Source organism: Staurois parvus, unplaced genomic scaffold, assembly GCF_062004578.1.
Source record: "Staurois parvus isolate SC_StPar_1 unplaced genomic scaffold, SC_StPar_1.0 ptg000209l, whole genome shotgun sequence".
Classification (NCBI taxonomy): Eukaryota; Metazoa; Chordata; class Amphibia; order Anura; family Ranidae; genus Staurois; species Staurois parvus.
In genome coordinates, this window is record NW_028318005.1 from 10,161,661 (window position 1) to 10,186,021 (window position 24,361).

At 48.9% G+C, this 24,361-nt stretch overlaps 1 protein-coding gene and 1 pseudogene across 1 annotated transcript; one reads left to right on the forward strand and one right to left on the reverse strand.

Moving 5' to 3' along the window:
- The first annotated feature begins 908 nt into the window (after positions 1-908).
- LOC149461157 (tubulin tyrosine ligase 3-like) lies at positions 909-1,568 on the forward strand. Its single transcript, XM_089678800.1, has one exon. The coding sequence runs from the start codon at positions 909-911 to the stop codon at positions 1,566-1,568; it is 660 nt and encodes a 219-aa protein (XP_089534926.1).
- Positions 1,569-11,498: 9,930 nt separating this feature from the next.
- Positions 11,499-24,361, reverse strand: part of LOC149461158 (mitochondrial mRNA pseudouridine synthase RPUSD3-like) — a 33,063-nt pseudogene continuing 20,200 nt past the window's right edge.

Below are 24,361 nucleotides of genomic sequence, written 5' to 3' on the forward strand. Positions count from 1 at the left end.
CGGGCATAGTACAGGAGATGACCAGAGACTGCGGACAGCACAGGGATGACCAGAGACTGTGGATAGTACAGGGGATGACCAGAGACTGTGGACAGTACAGATGACTGCTGACCTTTGGGGAGGGGGGGAGCGGGTACCTGAATTTGACAGATACCCGCCCCCACTTCCGCGGAGTTGTTCTTTCATCTTACCTGTTTCTCTATCCAGCCGCGCGCTGTCTTCCCGGCTTCTGTAATGGTGCTCGGCATGACAGCCGGGTGCCCAGTGCGCATGAGCGAGAAGCACTTGCGCTTTGTGATTGGTCCGGCGGCTTTGGGATCTGTCATGTGTCCCAGGTGCCGCCTTACCATTCACAAAAAGCACCGCTTCTTGCGCATGCGCACTTGGCACCCGGCTGTCATGCCCACACTACAGAAGCCAGGAAGACCGCGCCGCTGGATAGAGGAACGGGTAAGATGAAAGAACAACTCCACGGAAGTGGGAGCGGGTACCTGTCAAATTCAGGTACCCGCTCCCCCTCCCTCTCCAAAGGTCAGCAGTCATCTCTATAAGGTCCCGCTGTAGAGCTGAGCGGCCGGCCCGGTATTCTGACACGGCGGCAGTGGAAATACCGAACCGGCCGCTCCATATTCGCTCCATAAGACGCACTGACATTTTCCCCCCTTTTTTGGGGGGAAAAAAGTGCGTCTTATGGAGCGAAAAATACGGTATGTGCCACTTTGTGTTGGTCTATCACATAAAATACCAATCAGACACATTTACATTTTTGGTTGGAACATAACAAAATGTGGAAAATTTCAAGAGATATGAATACTTTTTCAAGGCACTGTGTATAAGTGGACCACCACTTCTGAAAGCTATCAATAACATCAGTTACTTTTCACTTCTTGCACTATAAAAGACCAGCAATGGAGAACTGTGGTAACATCTTGATTGTGTTACAGGCTGCAGTAGACATCCCTCAATACATTGGGATAAATTTGCTGGTTGAAGGAGCCATGGTGAAAAATCCACGTGTCCCTCTTCCAAGACAACCCACTAACCTTGTCAACCCAGGCATGACTCACCTGATCAACCACCAAAGATCTCTCTCCATGGTGCAAGCCAAGGTGTCAACAGCAACAAGCTTTGTTGGGCCTCATGATACCACCAGACACCCACCCGCCATCCCATATTCAACATTCAAAGCAAATTATCGTACCAAAACACTGCACACCTTGAACAGGGCAAAAACCACAGTCATAGATAAAGAAAACAAAGCAACGACAGAAGCTCGGTGCGGATCAGAGAGCGTAGAGTTGGTCAGGCTTTCTGAGAAGTTTGGTGTTGATCACAAGAACACAAAATCGCTCATGCAAGGAGTAAGCACAGCAAAAGTCATACAGCTTCACCAACGTTTGCTTGCCACTCCTAAGCTGTGTGTTTCGGAAAAGCCTTCTTTAACAAAACACCTGATTGGGCAGAAAGATGCATCACGTTTGGATCTGAAGATTACAAGCCTTGACTCAGGAGAAATACAGCTTCTTAAGAGGGTGACGAGGGCAGGTAAAGAGATCTGTCATTTATAAAACATACACTCATAATTTGTCCAAGAAGGAGTTTAATTGGTTGATTGCTTCTAGTTTTTAAAGCGGAGCTCCACCCAAAAGGTAAGTTCCGCTTTAAGGACTGCTTCCCCGCTCCCTATTAAGGATTAGTACCTTTGGGGGGTGGGGGGGAGCGGGTACCCGAATTTGACAGGTACCCGCTCCCATTTCCGGTCCGATTGCCTAGGCGATCGAAAGCGGAAGGTGTCCTCCCTCCCTGTAGTCTTTTGGGACATGTGACAGGTCCCAGAAGACTACAGGACCATTCAGGAAGCGCAGTGCTACTCGCACATGCGCAGTGGGTACTCGGCTGTGAAGCCGCAAGCTGTCACAGCCGGGTGCCCACACTGAAGATGCCGGCCTCCTGGAATACAGGACAGCCGGTGAAACGGGCTACGGGGGACACACCGCGGGACCGAGGGACAGGTAAGTGGCTGTTTTTTATTAAAAGTCAGGAGCTACAGTTTTTGTAGCTGCTGACTTTTATTTTTTGACAGGGTGAACTTTAACTGGATAGTACACTTTTAATGGCGATCGCTTTTCCATTTGACGTATAAGGGCTACCCAAGGGCTGTGGTAAAGCCAATATCTCCAACTAGACATGTATGAATCATTTCATTACAAATTGAAATTCCGACAAAATTTTTGTTATTCAGAGATTCAGATGTATCAGAATCTCTGAATCACAATAGCAAATTTCAACAAATGTGAAAGAATTATAATGAAAACAACGAATGCTTTCGTATTCATTTGTTTAACCCCTCGCCCTCCAGAGGATTTACCCCCCCTTCCTGACCAGGCCATTTTTTCCGATACGGCGCTGCATTACTTTAACTGACAATTGCGCGGTCATTCAACACTGCACCCAAATGAAATTTATGTCCTTTTTTCCCACAAATAGAGCTTTTTTCCGGTGGTATTTGATCACCTGTGCGTTTTTAGTTTTTTGCACTTTAAACAAAAAGACCAACAATTTTGAGAAAAACAATATTTTTCACTTTTAGCTATTAAACATGTCCAGTAAAAAAATAAAAAAAATCAAATTTCGTCATAAATTTAAGCCAAAATGTATTCTGCTACATGTCTGGGTGGTGATCAGCAACTTATAGCGGGACTGCAGCGAGCATTCTGGGGGGGGACTGATTAACTATAGTAAATGTAGATCACTAATTCTCCCCAACTCTTTTTAAGCACACTTCACCTCTACCCTTAGAGGTGTACAAATATAAACATAAATATGCTCAGTGAAAATTAATAAATGAAACCCTTCATTAGATAATAATTTCAAATTAAAGTCCAAAATCTATATGAAAATAATTAAAAAATTGAAAACCGAAATGTCCAAAAAAAAAAAAATATATATATCCAATATCCCAATAAAATAAATAAATAAATACGTGTAGTCCAAAAATTGATTCAAGTGTAAAAACTCTCCGCTGCTTGCAAAAACTTGATTACCTCAAAAAAAAAATATACACAGTGCATTATCCTTTATAAATCAAAAATTTACATGTGAAATCACTCCAGTAATATTCACCCAAGTGAAAACAAGTGTATATATCAAACCACATACACATGCAATATACAGTGCAAAACCATGCATGTGAAACACTCTACTGTGCTCAAAAACTCATAACACAGTGCACACTTCTATCAGGGTAAGGAGTGAATACCCTTACCAATATTCAAAACAATTTATGCTTTGATCTCAATCCACAGAAATTGCCTGATGATATAAATCCTCTTGCAGATGTCCTCAGGGTTTGCTTTGATCCTATAACACTGTATGGATCCTTCCACCCTAGCAACTCAGATATGTTTCCACCATATACGCCAGTCAGATACCCATATATAAGGAACAAATCATAGTTTAATACTGCCACATACTAAGATCCAAACTTTTAATCATACTGCTTACATTAAAAACATCTTTCCATCGCATAAAGCATATAGAAACCTTTCTGCCATCCAGGATCCAGGAGAGTCCTAATCGCAAGTACTTTAACTGACAATTGCGCGGTCATTCAACACTGCACCCAAATGAAATTTATGTCCTTTTTTCCCCACAAATAGAGCTTTTTTCCGGTGGTATTTGATCACCTGTGCGTTTTTAGTTTTTTGCACTTTAAACAAAAAGACCAACAATTTTGAGAAAAACAATATTTTTCACTTTTAGCTATTAAACATGTCCAGTAAAAAAATTAAAAAAATCAAATTTCGTCATAAATTTAAGCCAAAATGTATTTTGCTACATGTCTGGGTGGTGATCAGCAACTTATAGCGGGACTGCAGCAAGCATTCTGGGGGGGAACTGATTAACTGCCACTGATATCCCCAGTGAGACTAATACAGTAGTTAGTGCTAATAAAAAAAGCACTGATACTGCACTAAAGGCACTGGGCAGGAAGGGGTCATTATATGGGGCGATCAAAGGGTTAACTGTGTGCTGTTTCATATTATGTGCTGTGTGGGTGCTTTCAACTGTAAGCACACTGCTTTGCATGGCTCTGCACAGACATTTCCCCCCATTTTTTTTTAGCTAAAAATATGGTATTTAATGAATGAATCCAACATGAAACAAAATAAAAGAAAAAATTCCTTTCTTCTGAGTACTCTACACTAAACTGAGCATGCTAGGTGAGGTTGATTATCTACCTCACGGGTGTCAAACTGGTGGCCGTCCAGCTGTTGCCAAACTACAAGTCCCATGAGGCATTGCAAGATTGACAGTTACAAGCATGACTCCCAAAGGCAGAGGCATGATGGGACTTGTAGTTTCGCAACAGCTGGAGGGCCGCCAGTTTGACACCCCTGATCTACCTATAGTGTACTGACATCTTTAACAGTCCAATCTTTAACAAACTCGTGCAGACTCCACCTCCACAACATCGCCAAAATACGCGCGTTCCTAACCCCAGAAACCACTAAACAGCTCATCCACTTCCTCATCATATCACGACTCGACTACTGCAACTCCCTCCTCACTGGCCTGCCTCGCCGCTGGCTATCCCCGCTTCAGTCCATCCTGAATACGGCTGCCAGACTCATTCACCTTTCCAACCGCTCCATTTCCGCCACCCCCCTCTGCCAATCCCTCCACTGGCTTCCGATTGCGCAATGGATCAAATTCAAAATCCTAACAGTGACGTACAAAGCTGTCCACCATACTGCCCTGAACTACATCACTGACCTAATATCCAAGTACCACCCAGCACGCACTCTCCGCTCGTCACAAGACCTCCTTCTCTCTAGTTCCCTGGTCTCCTCCTCCCATGCCCGCCTCCAGGACTTCTCCAGGGTGTCACCCATCCTCTGGAACTCCCTGCCCCAACCCATCAGATTATCACGTACTCTCCTCTCCTTTAGGTGCACCCTGAAAACCCATCTCTTCAGGGAAGCCTACCCCACCCCCTGCTAACTTGCCGACCTCCTCCACTCTTCCTACCACTCCATCCCCCACAGCTATCTCCTCCTGTACCACCATCCCCTCCCTCCTAGATTGTAAGCTCGAAAGAGCAGGGCCCTCGATCCTCTCATGTTTTGCATTGTATTGTTATTGTTCTGTCCCCCTTTGTAATGTACAGCACTGAGCGAACTATCGGCGCTTTATAAATACTGTATAATAATAATAATAATCTTGAATGTTAGTGTCCAGATCCTCCTGTAGGTGGCAGTATAGCCATAACATGGAATTTAGAGCTGTGTCCCTAATAGAACATATAGAAAATGATGCTGGTATCCCCTATATGTAAAATAGACCTTGTTACTAAACTAACCTTCTTTATCATGCAGGACTTGACTCCCATCGGATGCCCTGCCTGTTCTGTAAGGGAATCTCCTCTCTGCAAGCCACATGTAGCTGTTGTAAGAGCACCAAACTCCCCCCTAAACCAATCCGCTTCCAGCTATCCAAAGGGACGCATCTCAGCAGGTTCCACGGAGGAGCACAACAGCTCTCGGCACGAGGAACCGCCATCATCACATCCTTGCTGCTGTGATCTCACCTGTCAGTCCATGCATCGACCTTTGGTTTTAAAGAGACTCTGTCACCTTAAAAACATGAAAGCTGCAGGTATACAGTGCCTATATTTTTTTTTTTAAGGTGACAGAGTCTCTCTAAAGTCAACCTATCACCAACTCAGACCTTACCAATGCAGACTAGACAGTATTGAAAGGTATCTCTTGCATTAGAATCTGTCGCTGCGGCATGATACTGTAAAACATGCAATATGCAAACACTGACTTTTTCAAAAGTCAGCAGTTGGAATCGCTTCCTGCACCTCCCTATATACACATTGCATTGTGGGATGTTTGGGGACATTTTCAGCCTCAACATCTCCAAAGACAGAAAGTTGAATATTGTAGGCCACGGAGTTGTTGAGGCTCCTCGGGGGCCCTGCAGTGGAAGACTCATGTAACCAATCAGAACCCGGTGCTGTCTTATCTTCATTGGTAAACATAGCCATATCAGTTGGGGGAGTGGCAGGTTTGTTTTAGAGAAACATGGAGGCTGCCATTGTTGATGGGTCTATCTGAAAATGTTGGCTGCCTGGCTGTTTCTTGCTTCAATAACTTGTGACCTGGAAAAAGCACTCAGGATTTGACTCTTCTGTGACTTTCTCTACATTCTTGATCCAAGGGGTGACTCAAAGTATTGAACTAGTAGCTTCTCTGCACCAAAAAAAATTAGCACTTTAAACTGAGTCATCCAATGTCTTCTAATACTGCTGCTGTTGCTGTCTTTACAATCAGCCTCTAAGAAGCCCAGGACCCTGGGTGTTTGGGCCATTCCACAGTCTTCACTGGTGTCTTCACTGGTGCTACCTTCTCCGAGCTTCCCTCTTTAAAAACATATTCAACATATTTCTGCCATAAATGCAAATTTCACTGTTTTATCTCTTTAAAAATGCTGAAAGTACAGAAAAAAACCAATCAAATCTGCCAGAAATCCAATGAGCTCCCAACTTTCTGTAGTGAGGTGACAACGCTGCCTCTGCTGCACTGAACTCCCAAACAGTGTTGTCAGCTCTTCCAAGCTCTTCTCTGCTGGATTACAAAACACCTTCCCCTCTCCATAACCCTAGGGAAAAGTGTACTGTAGTCAAGCAGAGGAAAACTCAGACAGGACTGACAACACTGCTTGGGATTTCAGCAAAATATATCGGTATTTTGGTGTTGGAGGGGTATAGCCAAAGTAACTTAAAAGTCCAATAAAAATCCAGCGAAATGTTCAATAACAAGTCCGTAAATAAAGTCAAACTTATAGCCAGGGGAATTAAAGGGAGAGGGATTGTTGGACAGGCTGTGGTTAATCAGGGGGGGTAGTGGGCAATAAATGGTAGCATCAGCGGCAGCACCCTTAGAGTAAAGCTGAACTCTGTAAACAGGGAAAGAGAAAATGGGGGCGTCAATCTAAGTGCAGCATTAAAAGTCATTTATTGCAAGGTTAAAAATATTAGCAACTCACTAGACATAAGTTGATAAAAGGCACCCTTGTACAAGGTCCTGAAGGATCGAGAAGCCGGTATGCGGCACAGCGAGTCTGGGCGTCCCGTTGGTAGCTGAGAGCAGGTTCTCTGAGGCACAGGAAGCGTCTGACCACGATGAAGGAACGAGCCTGGAGCGGAGATGGCGCTGGAGTAGACATGACGTCAGAGCGTGATGGCGTGAAACGGGGCAGTAATGCGTTTCGAAGCGTAGCTTCTTCTTCAGACCTCCTAAAGGCCTGAAGAATAAGCTGTGCTTGGAAACGCGTTACGTCATGTCCACTTCAGTGCCATTTGTGCTCCAGGCTGGTTCCTTCATCGTGGCTGGCCGCTTCCTGAGCCTCAGAGAACCTGCTCTCAGCTACCATCCGGACGCCCAGACTCGCTGTGCTGCATATCGGCTCCTGGATCCTTCAGGACCCCGTTCGAGGGTGACATGCCTTTTAACAACTTATGTCTAGTGAGTTGCTAATATTTTTAACCTTGCAATAAATTACTTCTAATGCTGCACTTAGATTGGCGCCCCTATTTTCTCTTTCCTTGGGATTTCAGTGCAGCAGAGGCAGCGGTGTCAGTTCACTAAAAGAAGTCATGAGCACACTGGATTTCGGACAGGTTCAACAGGTATTTTTTGGTACTTTTTTAAAGAGAAAGAAAATATAGGGAACTGTGCACATATTGAAGAGATGTACTGAATACTTTTTTTTTTATAACTTTGACCAGACATACGCCCTCAGAGACTATATGACCCGTGCTGTTTGTGAGGCCCCCTACAGGCTAAACATGGTGCATACACTGTGCTTTACTATTGCATACATGAGACTGTGATATATACTTTTTCTGTACTGATTGATGTAAAACTGTTTGGAAAATGAACAATCACTGCAGAAAAATGCACTCTTCTCTCACTATCTACCTTTATCTCCCTGGAGAAATGTGATGGTGCTGGTTGTCCCAGCTCTGTGCAAATAAAGTTTTATAACTGCTTATCATGTGTTTTCTTCTGGCTATTTCATTCATATTCCCTGTAAGGCCTCTGTCCTGGTTCAGACTTGAGTCGCACAGAATTGCATGATGATGGAAATCACATTGTTCTCAATGATGTCTATTTACATGAATGCAACTCAGCATGGAGCAATTTTGGAACTTTGATGCGATTCCAGAACAATTTTGGCCCCATAGAGTTCAAAGGAATCACATAGAAATTGCACGTATATTCGATTCTGATGCGATCTGGAAAGTGATTTCATGTTTTTTAACCTTCAACTCTCCATCCAGGTAAAGCAGCAACACCTTGACTACTAGGGATGAAACTGCATGAAATCCACAGGAGTAAAATCATGTCAAAATCACTCACAAGTTGCACTTGAAATTTATTTATTTCAGGTACTTATATAGCGCTATCAATTTACGCAGCGCTTTACATATATATTGTACATTCACATCGGTCCCTAACCCTCAAGGGGTGTACAATCTAAGGTCCCTAACTCACATTCATTCATACACATACTAGGGCGAATTTAGACAGGAGCCAATTAACCTACCAGCATGTCTTTGAAGTGTGGGAAGAAACCAGAGTACCCGGAGGAAACCCAGGCAGGCACAGGGAGAACATGCAAACTCCAGGCAGGTGGTGCCGAGGTTGGCATACGAACCAATGACCCTAGTTCTGCCAGGTGGAAGTGCTAACCATTTAGGCACAATCTCCTCAAAAACGCATTGCACTTGTTTGAACCAGGCCTTAGAGTCCAGGATCGGGATCCTTGATCCAGCTGGTTACAGTCAGATCAGGAAACTTCATGGGGTTGATTTACTAAAGGTAAAGAGGCTGTTCATTTTGCCCATCAGTTGAATCAGTGCCACCTAACAGTGCAGCCTCATCAGTGGCTCCTCATCAGTGCAGCCTATCTGTGCCAATCAGTGAAGGAGACAAATTAATTTTTTAAAAACTTTATAACAAAACTAAAAAAGCTAAAAAACTAAAACAATGTTTGGTCTTTTTTGGTTTGTTTAGCAAAAAATAAAAACCCCACTGGTGATTAAATACCACCAAAAGAAAGCTCTATTTATCTAAAAAAAAAAAAAAAAAAAAAAAAAAAAAGATAAAAATTTAGTTTGGGTACAATGTTGCATGACCGCACAATTGTCATTCAAAGTATAAGACTGCTGAAAGCTGAAAATTGGTCTGGACAGGAAGGGGGTAAAAGTGCCCGGTAGGTTAAACCGGATACAGTGAAGGAAATGCGTTCAGCAGGATTTCTGGCTACCAGATGTCTTTTATGCAGGTAGCAAGTTGAGATTAGAAGCAGTCTCTTAAAGGGAGTTCTGCTAATCTCATTTAATTACCTGTATAAAAGACACCTGTCCACAGGAGCAATCAAACAATTAGATTCCAAACTCTCCACCATGGCAAAGACCAAAGAGCAGTCCAAGGATGTCAGGGACAAGATTGTAGACCTACACAAGGCTGGACTGGGCTACCAAAGTAACACCAAGCAGTTGGTGTAATCATTTGTGAAATGGAAGAAACGCAAAACAACTGTAAGTCTCCCTAGGTCTGTTGCACCATGCAAGATCTCACCTCGTGGAGTGTCAATGATCATGAGAACAGTGAGGAATCATCCCAGAACTACATGCGAGGATCTTGTCAATGATCTTCAGCCACCAAGAAAACAATTGGTAACACACTATGCTGACAAGGATTGAAATCCTGCAGTGCCCACAAGGTCCCTCTGCTCAAGAAAGCACATGTCTGAAGTTTGCCACTAAACATCTGAATGATGCAGAGGAGGACTGGTTGAAAGTGTTGTGGTCAGATGAGACCAAAATCGAGCTCTTTGGCATCAACTCAACAAATTTGGAGGAAGAGGAATGCTGCCTATAACCCCAAGAACACCATCCCAACTGTCAAACATGGTGGTGGAAACATTCTGCTTTGGGGGTGTTTTTTTTGCTAAGGGGACAGGATAACTGCACTGCATCAAAGGGATGATGGACGGGGCAATGTACCATCAAATCTTGGGTGAGAACCTTCTTCCCTCAGCCAGGGCATTGAAAATGGGTCTTGGATTGGTGTTCCAGCATGACAATGACCCAAAACACACAGCCAAGGCAACAAAGGAGTGGCTCAAGAAGAGTGGTCTAGCCAGTCTCCACCCCTTAATCCCATTAAAAATCTGTAGAGGGAGCTGAAAGTTTGAGTTGACAAACGTCAGCCACCAAACCTTAAGGACTTGGAGAGGATCTGCCAGGAGGAGTGGGCCAAAATCCCTCCTGAGATGTGTGCAAACCTGGTGGCCAACTACAGGAAACGTCTGACCTCTGTGATTGCCAACAAGGGATTTGCCACCAAGCACTAAGTCATGTTTTGTGAAGGGGATCAAATACTTATTTCCCTCGTGAACATGCAAATCAGTGCATCATTTGTTAGCCATGCATTTCTTTCGAATTTTTTGTTACTATTCTCTCTCTCAGTGTTACAATACACCATTTGATTTTTAGACTGATCATTTCTTTGTGAGTGGGCAAACATTCAAAATCAGCAGGGGATCAAATTTCTATTTCCTTCACTGTATAACCAAAAATGATCATTTATTTTAATTATGTATAATTTATTATTTTTTAATATTTTTATTAGTTTTTTTTTTAAATATACTGCCTGATGAAATTTTTTTTGAATACACCATAAAGGCTGTAAAAGCAATCATTTCTCCTACTGCGAGAGCTGCAATTGGTCACAGCTTGTCACATGGTACAAGGCTGTTGTGAATAGCCTTGTAGCGTGTGATCTCTGTGATCATTCACAGATTTCACTAGTAGTAAGCAATGATGTCAGGAAGTGACATCTTGCTTACTACTATTCATGTGATCACTGAGGTCCCGTACAGCGATCAGTGTTCCGCTGTGTCCGGAGGACAAAGCAGACACCAGATTGCGGTGCTGCACGCTCCCATGGAGCACAGACAGGCTCAAAATGCGGGCGCCATTTATGAACGGCAACCCGCTCCTGCACTGCTCCCGCCCGGCCGTTTATGGACATGTGCTGGACGGGAAGTGGTTAAAATGGTGACAACACTGTTCATTCTGCAGTGAAATCACACATGTAGACAGGAGATGGATATTGTCCATACCTCTGTTATTGCATGGTCCACGGTTCAGATTTTAGGTCCTTCTCAGCCCTGACAAAGGGGGACTCTTACAGCACCTGAAACACGTTGACTTTCCTATGAAGATTTTTAAATAAAATCCCATTCTGAACTTTTAGTGGAGGAGTGGTACTTCTATTACTTTATCTATATGGTATTGCACATCTTTTTATTGTATTTTGCCCACAGTCACATCAACCTATGCTTGGAAGCCAACATTAGAAAAGGTGATGTTTTATCATTACATGTGTTTATGTGTTAAAAAAACAATGAAGTCATAATTAAGAGCATGAAGTGACACTGTCATTTTAAGTTGCATTACAGTTAAAAAAAACAAAACAAAACAAAAAAACTATTTTGTAAATCCAGAAACGAGGCTACTTATTGTATGTGTTTTGGGATCACTCAAATTGTCCCCAAAAAATATATTCTGCAGGGAGCTACAGTTAAAAGTCCACAGTGAAATCATGATACAGTTGGAAATGGCTTAGACCAGGGGTGGGCAAAGTTTTTGACTTGAGGGCCGCAATGGGTTCATATATTGGACCTGGGGGCCAGACCAAGAGTAGATGAATGATGTGTATGTGTCATCCATAGTAAGTATAGTAATATTCCCCCATAGTAAGCATAGTAATTCATCCCCCATATAGTAATTCATCCCCCATATAGTAATTCATCCCCCATATAGTAATTCATTCCCCATATTAATTCATCCCCCATATTAAGTCCCCAAGTCCCCCGTGTCAATTCACTTACCTTTGCTTCGCGCGTTCCTATCGCCGTATTCTCGCGCCGTTCCGGTGTAGCATGAAAATCTGTCTCCTATGAGGATCTGTCCCCCTCAACGTATCTGCGCATGTGCCAGTTTCAGGCATTAGCAGCCGATCGGCGATCTCCGGCACATGCGCAGATACGTCGAGGGGGACAGATCCTCATAGGAGACAGATTTTCATGCTACACCGGTCTTCAGGGCAGACTGTGAGAGGAGCCTAGCGGGAGCCTAGCTCCGCGGGCCGGATTAAAAGGTCCGCCGGGCTGTATACGGCCCGCGGGCCGTAGTTTACCCATTGCTGGCTTAGACAATCCTGAAATCCATCTGCAGATGAAACCATGCTTAATGCAAGCAGGTTAATTTTGCATCCTAAGTCCCAAGAGTTCCATTGTCCGCTGGAAGAAGGGCAGGGGTGGAGCCTGGATATGTGCAGGGTACCTCCCTCGAGGATCCTTTGGCATTAACAGCTGGTGAAGGTGGAGGTGAAGAGGCATCCGATGCATCAGCTGGCTTGAAAAATGCATCTTACGAAGAATCCTCTCTTCTACCCGCTGGAGAAAACCAAGACAAACATGAATCGGTTTGTTACCACAATGTTCAGTAAACTTCTCTGGTGTTGGATAAATACAATGGATAGGTTTTCCTATTGAGATGATTTATTAGGATGGGAAATGTCTCCAATAGGGACACAAACAACAATACAATTTAAGCCGTGAAGAGGGGTTAGAACATCTGAAATGGTTTACTATCTGCGCCTTTCTGTCACGGTGATAATCCCTTTTATTTGGTGAACAGGAATTAAGGGGGAAGTCTATCAAACAGGTTCACAGGCAGAAATAAAAGCCTGACAGAAATGCAATTCTTCCTCAAGCCATCTAAAGCTAGAGATACATTTTGGTTGGAGTTTAAAGCCCAGGCTCACCCCTGCAGCCCGAGTTGTTTTGTTTACTTTTGCCCTGACTGGGTGACCATTTGCCTAGAGTTGAGCTTTCATTTTGGCTGTCTGAAGTGAAATTATGTCTCCCAATGAGTCTGGAATGCCAACAGGGTCTAAATGATTATCATCACTTTTTGCTCTTCAATGCCGTAGTATGTTATTAAATAAAAATAAATTTTCTTGTGTTTATTTTTTATTATAGGTCTCGTCATAAACATAATTTTAAACAAATATTAAAGCAGAACTCTAGGCATATACCTACAGCTACAATACAGATGAGATGGTATCAAAAGGTTTGGCGACTACCACTGTTTACAAGAAAGTACTTTATCTACGTTCACACACTTCCACCTTCAACATAGTCCCCTTGCACAGCAATACAGCGCTCCCAGTGTTCCGGTCACTTCTGGAATGTGTCCTGGAGGTCTTCTTTTCAAAGCGCATCAAGCACCTTCTGCTATTCTTGGATCTCTTCTTTACAAAGAGGGTAAAGTCTGCAGGAGCCAGATTTGGTGAGTGCAGAAGTGAGATAATTGCAGCCTGGGGTCGAACTTGGCAGCAACATGTTGTTGGGAATGCAACACAATGTACTATAATGTACTATATATAGTGTTGTATGTTAATATTACTTGACCAGTAGATGGCACTGTACACTAAGGTTATTAGTTGTGCATATGTGTAAAACTTGTTGGTTCTCTATTCTTCTCTCTCATCTCAAACCAAGATGTCTGCTGTCACAGTTTGCTGAAATGTGTTCTGTATGTTTGTAACTTAAGCCACACAAGTAAAGGCAGAGTTCTGCCTCATCACAAGCTACCAGTGTCTTCTCTAACACATAACCAACACATGTCACATGTTCAAATCACACATGAGGATAGCCTGGACTGCCTTCATGTTTCTTCAGGGGTGCCTTGGCCAAATGCCCAAAACTTGTATACAAGCCTGCCTTTTAGTTACACAAAGCCACAGGGTTTTCATTGTGCAACATTATGACCTTCTAGGTGCCAGCATCCTGACAACCAATGACATCATCAGTTGAAAAGCAGGATGTCAGCTGCCTGCACAGCATCCTAGTTTGACCCTTCCCTGCCCCCCTCCATCAGTGCTGGGGTCACATTAGCTCAGTGATGGAGAAAAACTGAGGGAGAGGAGAAACATGGGAATACTAGTCAGTACCAGTGTGCAAAAGTGTATTTGCTTTGGAAGAATGAATCCCCTCTAATGTTGGGTGTCCTACATGTGTGGATGTTGCTGCGTTATATAAAACATTTCACTTTTAGAATGGGGTGCCTCAAGACTGTCCATTTTAAAAGGGTGCCTCGGGATTGTCCATCATTTTTAAGGGTGCCTCGGGATTGTCCATCATTTTTAAGGGTGCCTAAACTGTAAAAAAGGTTGAGAAACACTGCCGTATGATATACCGACAATGGCAGCAATGTTGTGGATTGTTCTCCAATGATCATCATGCACAAATTGCCGATTGGTTTCGACATTTTCGAGGGTTGAGCTTGTTGAAGGTCTTCCTGATCTCTCCTCGTCTTCCAGCGATGTTCTTCTGCTCTTGAAGCACATGTGCTACTCAAAACACTTCAACCAACTCATTGCAGCATTGCCATAAACTTTCTGAATCATGTCAAATGTCTCTGTGGCAGATTTGTCCAGTTTCAAACAGAATTTCACGTTTGCCCTTTGTTTTTTTTATTGCAGTAGTTAATACTTACAGACCTTATTCCCCTACACCCCCTGTGACTGAAAAGTGAATAGAAAAGCAGTAGGTTTGATAGGCTGAACTCTGGCACTTCACTCTCTCCTCCTATCGGGATACGCCACAGCAAAAGGAAATGCAGCAAACATTACTGCCTCCTTTATGCTGTTTCTCTTACTCCCAGTCTGAGCTCTGCTGTTTGAGGAACTACAAGATGCTGATACTGAGTCACATTCAGGCACTTACACTGCTTACATTAACCTCTTGCCGTTCACGTAATGCAAAATGAGTGGGCTTTAGAACCCACACATCTCATATATGCGTCCGTGGAAGGCAGAGCTTTATGAATTGAAGGCGTGCTCACGTCGTATACCCAGCACAGTGACCAAGCTGTCAAAGACAGCCTTTGGTCTCTATAAGGGCTCATGTACACGGGGTGTTTGGAAAACTCTTCTGAACTATGGAAACTGACTGCTGTAAAACGTAGGTTAAAAAAACATCAGTTTAGCTGCGTTTGCATACCGTGTTTATGCACGTTTGTGTTTAGAAGCATTTTTAAAAGATAACCTCAGGAGACCTTCCCAAACGCCCAGAATGCACTGAAAAACAGTAAAAAAGTGAAAACACTTTGCATGCATTTCTGATGATGAAAAAAGGCTCTGGACAGCATCTGGATATGGACCAGTTAAAAAAATGCTTCTAAACGCAAATGCTTATAAACGCAGTTAACCACGTTTACAAGCGTTTGAAACGCTGGTAAAATCTACTCCAGTTTGGTGCGTTCAAAAAAACAACTGTAAACTCAACTGCCTGTAAATGACTGTAAACGACTCTGTGTACATGGACACATAGGAAAACATAAAGGAGAGTTCAGGGGCTGCAGAAAAAAATGCTGAATGGCTCCTGAACGTCAGTTTATCAGCTGCAGTGTACATGAGCCCTTAATGATTGGAAGCTGGCAGGACTGGCTCACAATCACATAACCACTGATAGGCAATTGCAATGATCACACGATCGGCTGGTCTTTCCCACCCACCAGGCATAAAGACCCTGATACAGAGACCCTGGGCTGGGCTGGAAGGGGTTACAAAATACACGGAATGATAACAGAGCTGCATTCAATTGTGTCTTATATCTGCCTGGAGTTCACATTTCGGCAAAGAGCAGCAACGCTTCACGTTGTAAGATTTTGTATACTGGCTCTAGAACATTATTTATACTGGAAATGTGACAGGTACTCTTTAAGAAAATCAGCCAAGCATCTACCTGAGTTTGTGGAAGAGCCACATCAAAGGGGATATAGATGTCCTTTCCCAAAATCTTTACTACCCGCATGCTGTACGTGTGATCGCCAAGTACTGGACAAAACTTCAGGGTGCATTGAACCAGCAGCTGGTCTTTAAAGACTGCAAATAAAAAGTAGTAAAAAATATAAAATAATGATAAATGCAAATAATCCTCCCCAAAAGGAGCAATTCCATTTTTAGGTGACTGTAAGACAGTGGTCTCCCAACTGCGGCCCGGGGGCCAGATGTGGCCTTTTTCTTGGCTTTATCCGGCCCTTGGGACACTATTTCCCTTCACTGTCAGGAACAGTGGGGGATACTGTAGTTCCTGACAGACAACGGGACACCCACATTCTCCTCACTGACACCAATGATGGGACACTATTCTTCTCATTAACAATGACAGGGCACTACTCCTCCCGCTGACACCAATGACGGGGCACTACTCCTCCCGCTGGCACCAAAGACGGGGCACTACTCCTCCCGCTGGCACCAAAGACGGGGCACGACTCCTCCCGCTGGCACCAAAGACGGGGCACGACTCCTCCCGCTGGCACCAAAGACGGGGCACTACTCCTCCCGCTGGCACCAAAGACGGGGCACTACTCCTCCCGCTGGCACCAAAGACGGGGCACTACTCCTCCCGCTGGCACCAAAGACGGGGCACTACTCCTCCCGCTGGCACCAAAGACGGGGCACTACTCCTCCCGCTGGCACCAAAGACGGGGCACTACTCCTCCCGCTGACACCAATGACGGGGCACTACTCCTCCCGCTGACACCAATGACGGGGCACTACTCCTCCCGCTGACACCAATGACGGGGCACTACTCCTCCCGCTGACACCAATGACGGGGCACTACTCCTCCCGCTGACACCAATGACGGGGCACTACTCCTCCCGCTGACACCAATGACGGGGCACTACCCTTCCCGCTGACACCAATGACGGGGCACTACCCTTCCCGCTGACACCAATGACGGGGCACTACCCTTCCCGCTGACACCAAAGACGGGGCACTACTCCTCCCGCTGGCACCAAAGACGGGGCACTACTCCTCCCGCTGGCACCAAAGACGGGGCACTACTCCTCCCGCTGGCACCAAAGACGGGGCACTACTCCTCCCGCTGGCACCAAAGACGGGGCACTACTCCTCCCGCTGGCTCCAAAGACGGGGCACTACTCCTCCCGCTGGCACCAAAGACGGGGCACTACTCCTCCCGCTGGCACCAAAGACGGGGCACTACTCCTCCCGCTGGCACCAAAGACGGGGCACTACTCCTCCCGCTGGCACCAAAGACGGGGCACTACTCCTCCCGCTGGCACCAAAGACGGGGCACGACTCCTCCCGCTGGCACCAAAGACGGGGCACTACTCCTCCCGCTGGCACCAAAGACGGGGCACTACTCCTCCCGCTGGCACCAAAGACGGGGCACTACTCCTCCCGCTGGCACCAAAGACGGGGCACTACTCCTCCCGCTGGCACCAAAGACGGGGCACTACTCCTCCCGCTGGCACCAAAGACGGGGCACTACTCCTCCCGCTGGCACCAAAGACGGGGCACTACTCCTCCCGCTGACACCAATGACGGGGCACTACTCCTCCCGCTGACACCAATGACGGGGCACTACTCCTCCCGCTGACACCAATGACGGGGCACTACTCCTCCCGCTGACACCAATGACGGGGCACTACTCCTCCCGCTGACACCAATGACGGGGCACTACTCCTCCCGCTGACACCAATGACGGGGCACTACTCCTCCCGCTGACACCAATGACGGGGCACTACTCCTCCCGCTGACACCAATGACGGGGCACTACTCCTCCCGCTGACACCAATGACGGGGCACTACTCCTCCCGCTGACACCAATGACGGGGCACTACCCTTCCCGCTGACACCAATGACGGGGCACTACCCTTCCCGCTGACACCAAAGACGGGGCACTACTCCTCCCGCTGGCACCAAAGACGGGGCACTACTCCTCCCGCTGGCACCAAAGACGGGGCACTACTCCTCCCGCTGGCACCAAAGACGGGGCACTACTCCTCCCGCTGGCACCAAAGACGGGGCACTACTCCTCCCGCTGGCACCAAAGACGGGGCACTACTCCTCCCGCTGGCACCAAAGACGGGGCACTACTCCTCCCGCTGGCACCAAAGACGGGGCACTACTCCTCCCGCTGGCTCCAAAGACGGGGCACTACTCCTCCCGCTGGCACCAAAGACGGGGCACTACTCCTCCCGCTGGCACCAAAGACGGGGCACTACTCCTCCCGCTGGCACCAATGACGGGGCACTACTCCTCCCGCTGACACCAATGACGGGGCACTACTCCTCCCGCTGACACCAATGACGGGGCACTATTCCTCCCGCTGACACCAATGACGGGGCACTATTCCTCCCGCTGACACCAATGACGGGGCACTATTCCTCCCGCTGACACCAATGACGGGGCACTATTCCTCCCGCTGACACCAATGACGGGGTACTATTCCTCCCGCTGACACCAATGACGGGGCACTACTCCTCCCGCTGGCACCAAAGACGGGGCACTACTCCTCCCGCTGGCACCAAAGACGGGGCACTACTCCTCCCGCTGGCACCAAAGACGGGGCACTACTCCTCCCGCTGGCACCAATGACGGGGCACTATTCCTCCCGCTGACACCAATGACGGGGCACTACTCCTCCCGCTGACACCAATGACGGGGCACTACTCCTCCCGCTGACACCAATGACGGGGCACTACTCCTACCGCTGACACCAATGACGGGGCACTACTCCTCCCGCTGACACCAATGACGGGGCACTACTCCTCCCGCTGACACCAATGACGGGGCACTACTCCTCCCGCTGACACCAATGACGGGGCACTACTCCTCCCGCTGACACCAATGACGGGGCACTACTCCTCCCGCTGACACCAATGACGGGGCACCCTTCCTCTCGCTGACACCAATAACGGGGCACTATTCCTCTCGCTGACACCAATAACGGGGCACTATGCCTCCCGCTGACACCAATGACGGGGCACCCTTCCTCTCGCTGACACCAATGACGGGGCACTATTCCTCCCATTGACACCAAAGATGGGACACTATTCCTCCCATTGACACCAATGATGGGGCACTATTCCTCCCACTGATACCAATGATGGGGCACTATTCCTCCCACTGACACCAATGATGGGACACTATTCCTCTCACTGATACCAATGATGGAGCACTGTTCCCCCCACTGATACCAATGATGGGGCACTATTCCTCTCACTGATACCAATGATGGGGCACTATTCCTCCCATTGACACCAATGATGGGGCACCATTCCTCTCACTGATACCTCCGATGGGGCACTATTTCTCTTACGAATACCAATAATGAGGCACTATTGCTTCAACTGACACCAATGAAGGACCACTATTACTCTCCCAATACTAACAGTGTAGCATTTACTCCACTGACACCAGGACGCCTGTTTCTCCTACCGGCTACAGTCTAGCCCCCCTAAAGTCTGAAGGACAGTAATCTTGCCCTTTATTTAGAAATTGTGGACACCGCTGCTGTAAATTATGTTCAACACATTGGGGGGGGGAATAAAAAAAAAAAATGAAATGCACATCTTTTACCTGCTAAATAATGTGCATTTACTATTTTTTTGTAAACGTTAGTAAACTGGATAAAACAATCTTTATGTATCCTTTGTTACTTCTGATCTCCTGCAGCTTCTTCCTGTCTACATGCACTCCAGTGATGGCTGCATAACATTTCTCAGGGTGGGTTTCCTGATGACAGCAGTAGACCATGCCTGTGTGATGTGGGTTCAAACAGCCACTTGTAATCTCTGTAAGAGGTCGTGTTACAGTGTGACAACATAGGAGCACAACTGGTAGACAAAGACAGAGCGTTGTCGCCCTGTAACAGGAAGTGCCTGCACAAGTACATTCATGGCAGGATCAGCAGGAATTATTAGAATGAAAAGTTGCAGATTTGAAAAGCTTGTATGTGATTTTAGCAATTGGATTTACATTTAACCTCTTCATGCCGGCCGAACCCAAATGTCCGGCCTGCCGGCGTTTGGGCCTAGACGCCGAGCGGCCACACATTTGCGTTCTATTAAAAAAGAACATATGTGCTGAGAGTGCCCGCCCTGCACGCTCCCAGGACACATGTCTGGTACTCACGGAAATATCCCGATCTCCACTTTCGATCGAGACCTTTCCCGATCATGTGACCGCCGTGACAACGTGTCACGGCGGTCACATGATCCTAAACCCCGCCTCCCAGTTTTCTGAAACCCTTAAAAGGGCCGGGAGGCGCCAGCACCAAGAGGTTAGAGCACTACGCACTCATTGAAAATATACTGTACATGGCCTTCCACCACAGGTGCGCTGCCTTTGCCCTCTGGCCTTGTTACATAGAGCAGTACAGGGGTTCCAGGACATGCAAACGTCTCACCACTGACTATCATTGAGCCTACAGAGCATTTATGATGTACCTTTCATGGGCTGCAGCTGTAACAAAGAACAACCATCCACAGAGTCCAGAACCTTATAGAATGTACGTCTCCTTCAATTCTCTTCTCTCCAGGCTCCCTTTGGATGGGTCAGTCACTAGAATGACCTGTACAAAAATCATAAACTGCATCTACACAGAAAAATAACTCAACACATCTGCTTATTTCATACCTCCTTCCCCCAGCAACATGCTAATGACATTTTTAAATAAAATCTTTTCATTGCATACCTTATTTTAGACCCAGTGACACTATCACTGGGTGTCTGTGCTTCTCTATGCAGTGCAGGCAGATCATGGCTATTGTGAGGGGCCAACAAGGTGCTGTACATACAGTAGTTTCCTAAATACACCACAGCCCCCTGCTTTAGTACTCCTTTCAAGAGCCCTCAGTGCCTAAGAAAACAATGAGCTGGTTCTTGGGAGGAGTTATGCAAATATTAAAGTGTCTTGATTAGTGGGAGCAGTGGGCATTCCGAGTCAGGCTTTATTTGTATGCAGACCCCCCTAGGTAACACCCCCAAGTGATCCTGAGCCTGCATGATTGGAAAAAACTGAAATCCAATGAATGAAAGGATTGGGCCAGGGACAGTCAGGCTGGGGAGGAAAGGCCTAGAGCAGTGGTTCTCAACCTTTCTAACGCCGCGACCCTTTAATACAGTTCCTCATGTTGTGGTGACCCCCAACCATAAAATTATTTTCGTTGCTACTTCATAACTGTAATTTTGCAGGAGGAATAGTGCCCCGTCATTGGTGTCAGTGGGGGGAGGAACAGCGCCCCGTCCTTGGTGTCAGTGGGGGGAGGAACAGCGCCCCGTCCTTGGTGTCAGTGGGGGGAGGAACAGCGCCCCGTCCTTGGTGTCAGTGGGGGGAGGAACAGCGCCCCGTCCTTGGTGTCAGTGGGGGGAGGAACAGCGCCCCGTCCTTGGTGTCAGTGGGGGGAGGAACAGCGCCCCGTCCTTGGTGTCAGTGGGGGGAGGAACAGCGCCCCGTCCTTGGTGTCAGTGGGGGGAGGATCAGCGCCCCGTCCTTGGTGTCAGTGGGGGGAGGATCAGCGCCCCGTCCTTGGTGTCAGTGGGGGGAGGAACAGCGCCCCGTCCTTGGTGTCAGTGGGGGGAGGAACAGCGCCCCGTCCTTGGTGTCAGTGGGGGGAGGAACAGCGCCCCGTCCTTGGTGTCAGTGGGGGGAGGAACAGCGCCCCGTCCTTGGTGTCAGTGGGGGGAGGAACAGCGCCCCGTCCTTGGTGTCAGTGGGGGGAGGAACAGCGCCCCGTCCTTGGTGTCAGTGGGGGGAGGAACAGCGCCCCGTCCTTGGTGTCAGTGGGGGGAGGAACAGCGCCCCGTCCTTGGTGTCAGTGGGGGGAGGAACAGCGCCCCGTCCTTGGTGTCAGTGGGGGGAGGAACAGCGCCCCGTCCTTGGTGTCAGTGGGGGGAGGAACAGCGCCCCGTCCTTGGTGTCAGTGGGGGGAGGAACAGCGCCCCGTCCTTGGTGTCAGTGGGGGGAGGAACAGCGCCCCGTCCTTGGTGTCAGTGGGGGGAGGAACAGCGCCCCGTCCTTGGTGTCAGTGGGGGGAGGAACAGCGCCCCGTCCTTGGTGTCAGTGGGGGGAGGAACAGCGCCCCGTCCTTGGTGTCAGTGGGGGGAGGAACAGCGCCCCGTCCTTGGTGTCAGTGGGGGGAGGAACAGCGCCCCGTCCTTGGTGTCAGTGGGGGGAGGAACAGCGCCCCGTCCTTGGTGTCAGTGGGGGGAGGAACAGCGCCCCGTCCTTGGTGTCAGTGGGGGGAGGAACAGCGCCCCGTCCTTGGTGTCAGTGGGGGGAGGAACAGCGCCCCGTCCTTGGTGTCAGTGGGGGGAGGAACAGCGCCCCGTCCTTGGTGTCAGTGGGGGGAGGAACAGCGCCCCGTCCTTGGTGTCAGTGGGGGGAGGAACAGCGCCCCGTCCTTGGTGTCAGTGGGGGGAGGAACAGCGCCCCGTCCTTGGTGTCAGTGGGGGGAGGAACAGCGCCCCGTCCTTGGTGTCAGTGGGGGGAGGAACAGCGCCCCGTCCTTGGTGTCAGTGGGGGGAGGAACAGCGCCCCGTCCTTGGTGTCAGTGGGGGGAGGAACAGCGCCCCGTCCTTGGTGTCAGTGGGGGGAGGAACAGCGCCCCGTCCTTGGTGTCAGTGGGGGGAGGAACAGCGCCCCGTCCTTGGTGTCAGTGGGGGGAGGAACAGCGCCCCGTCCTTGGTGTCAGTGGGGGGAGGAACAGCGCCCCGTCCTTGGTGTCAGTGGGGGGAGGAACAGCGCCCCGTCCTTGGTGTCAGTGGGGGGAGGAACAGCGCCCCGTCCTTGGTGTCAGTGGGGGGAGGAACAGCGCCCCGTCCTTGGTGTCAGTGGGGGGAGGAACAGCGCCCCGTCCTTGGTGTCAGTGGGGGGAGGAACAGCGCCCCGTCCTTGGTGTCAGTGGGGGGAGGAACAGCGCCCCGTCCTTGGTGTCAGTGGGGGGAGGAACAGCGCCCCGTCCTTGGTGTCAGTGGGGGGAGGAACAGCGCCCCGTCCTTGGTGTCAGTGGGGGGAGGAACAGCGCCCCGTCCTTGGTGTCAGTGGGGGGAGGAACAGCGCCCCGTCCTTGGTGTCAGTGGGGGGAGGAACAGCGCCCCGTCCTTGGTGTCAGTGGGGGGAGGAACAGCGCCCCGTCCTTGGTGTCAGTGGGGGGAGGAACAGCGCCCCGTCCTTGGTGTCAGTGGGGGGAGGAACAGCGCCCCGTCCTTGGTGTCAGTGGGGGGAGGAACAGCGCCCCGTCCTTGGTGTCAGTGGGGGGAGGAACAGCGCCCCGTCCTTGGTGTCAGTGGGGGGAGGAACAGCGCCCCGTCCTTGGTGTCAGTGGGGGGAGGAACAGCGCCCCGTCCTTGGTGTCAGTGGGGGGAGGAACAGCGCCCCGTCCTTGGTGTCAGTGGGGGGAGGAACAGCGCCCCGTCCTTGGTGTCAGTGGGGGGAGGAACAGCGCCCCATCCTTGGTGTCAGTGGGGGGAGGAACAGCGCCCCATCCTTGGTGTCAGTGGGGGGAGGAACAGCGCCCCATCCTTGGTGTCAGTGGGGGGAGGAACAGCGCCCCATCCTTGGTGTCAGTGGGGGGAGGAACAGCGCCCCATCCTTGGTGTCAGTGGGGGGAGGAATAGCGCCCCATCCTTGGTGTCAGTGGGGGGAGGAATAGCGCCCCATCCTTGGTGTCAGTGGGGGGAGAAATAGCGCCCCATCCTTGGTGTCAGTGGGGGGAGGAATAGCGCCCCATCCTTGGTGTCAGTGGGGGGAGGAATAGCGCCCCATCCTTGGTGTCAGTGGGGGGAGGAATAGCGCCCCATCCTTGGTGTCAGTGGGGGGAGGAATAGCGCCCCATCCTTGGTGTCAGTGGGGGGAGGAATAGCGCCCCATCCTTGGTGTCAGTGGGGGGAGGAATAGCGCCCCATCCTTGGTGTCAGTGGGGGGAGGAATAGCGCCCCATCCTTGGTGTCAGTGGGGGGAGGAATAGCGCCCCATCCTTGGTGTCAGTGGGGGGAGGAATAGCGCCCCATCCTTGGTGTCAGTGGGGGGAGGAATAGCGCCCCATCCTTGGTGTCAGTGGGGGGAGGAATAGCGCCCCATCCTTGGTGTCAGTGGGGGGAGGAATAGCGCCCCATCCTTGGTGTCAGTGGGGGGAGGAATAGCGCCCCATCCTTGGTGTCAGTGGGGGGAGGAATAGCGCCCCATCCTTGGTGTCAGTGGGGGGAGGAATAGCGCCCCATCCTTGGTGTCAGTGGGGGGAGGAATAGCGCCCCATCCTTGGTGTCAGTGGGGGGAGGAATAGCGCCCCATCCTTGGTGTCAGTGGGGGGAGGAATAGCGCCCCATCCTTGGTGTCAGTGGGGGGAGGAATAGCGCCCCATCCTTGGTGTCAGTGGGGGGAGGAATAGCGCCCC

What these genes read in the sequence shown, in the direction of transcription:
- LOC149461157 (XM_089678800.1), top strand. Translation starts at nt 909, where the DNA reads ATGGAGAACTGTGGTAACATCTTGATTGTGTTACAGGCTGCAGTAGAC.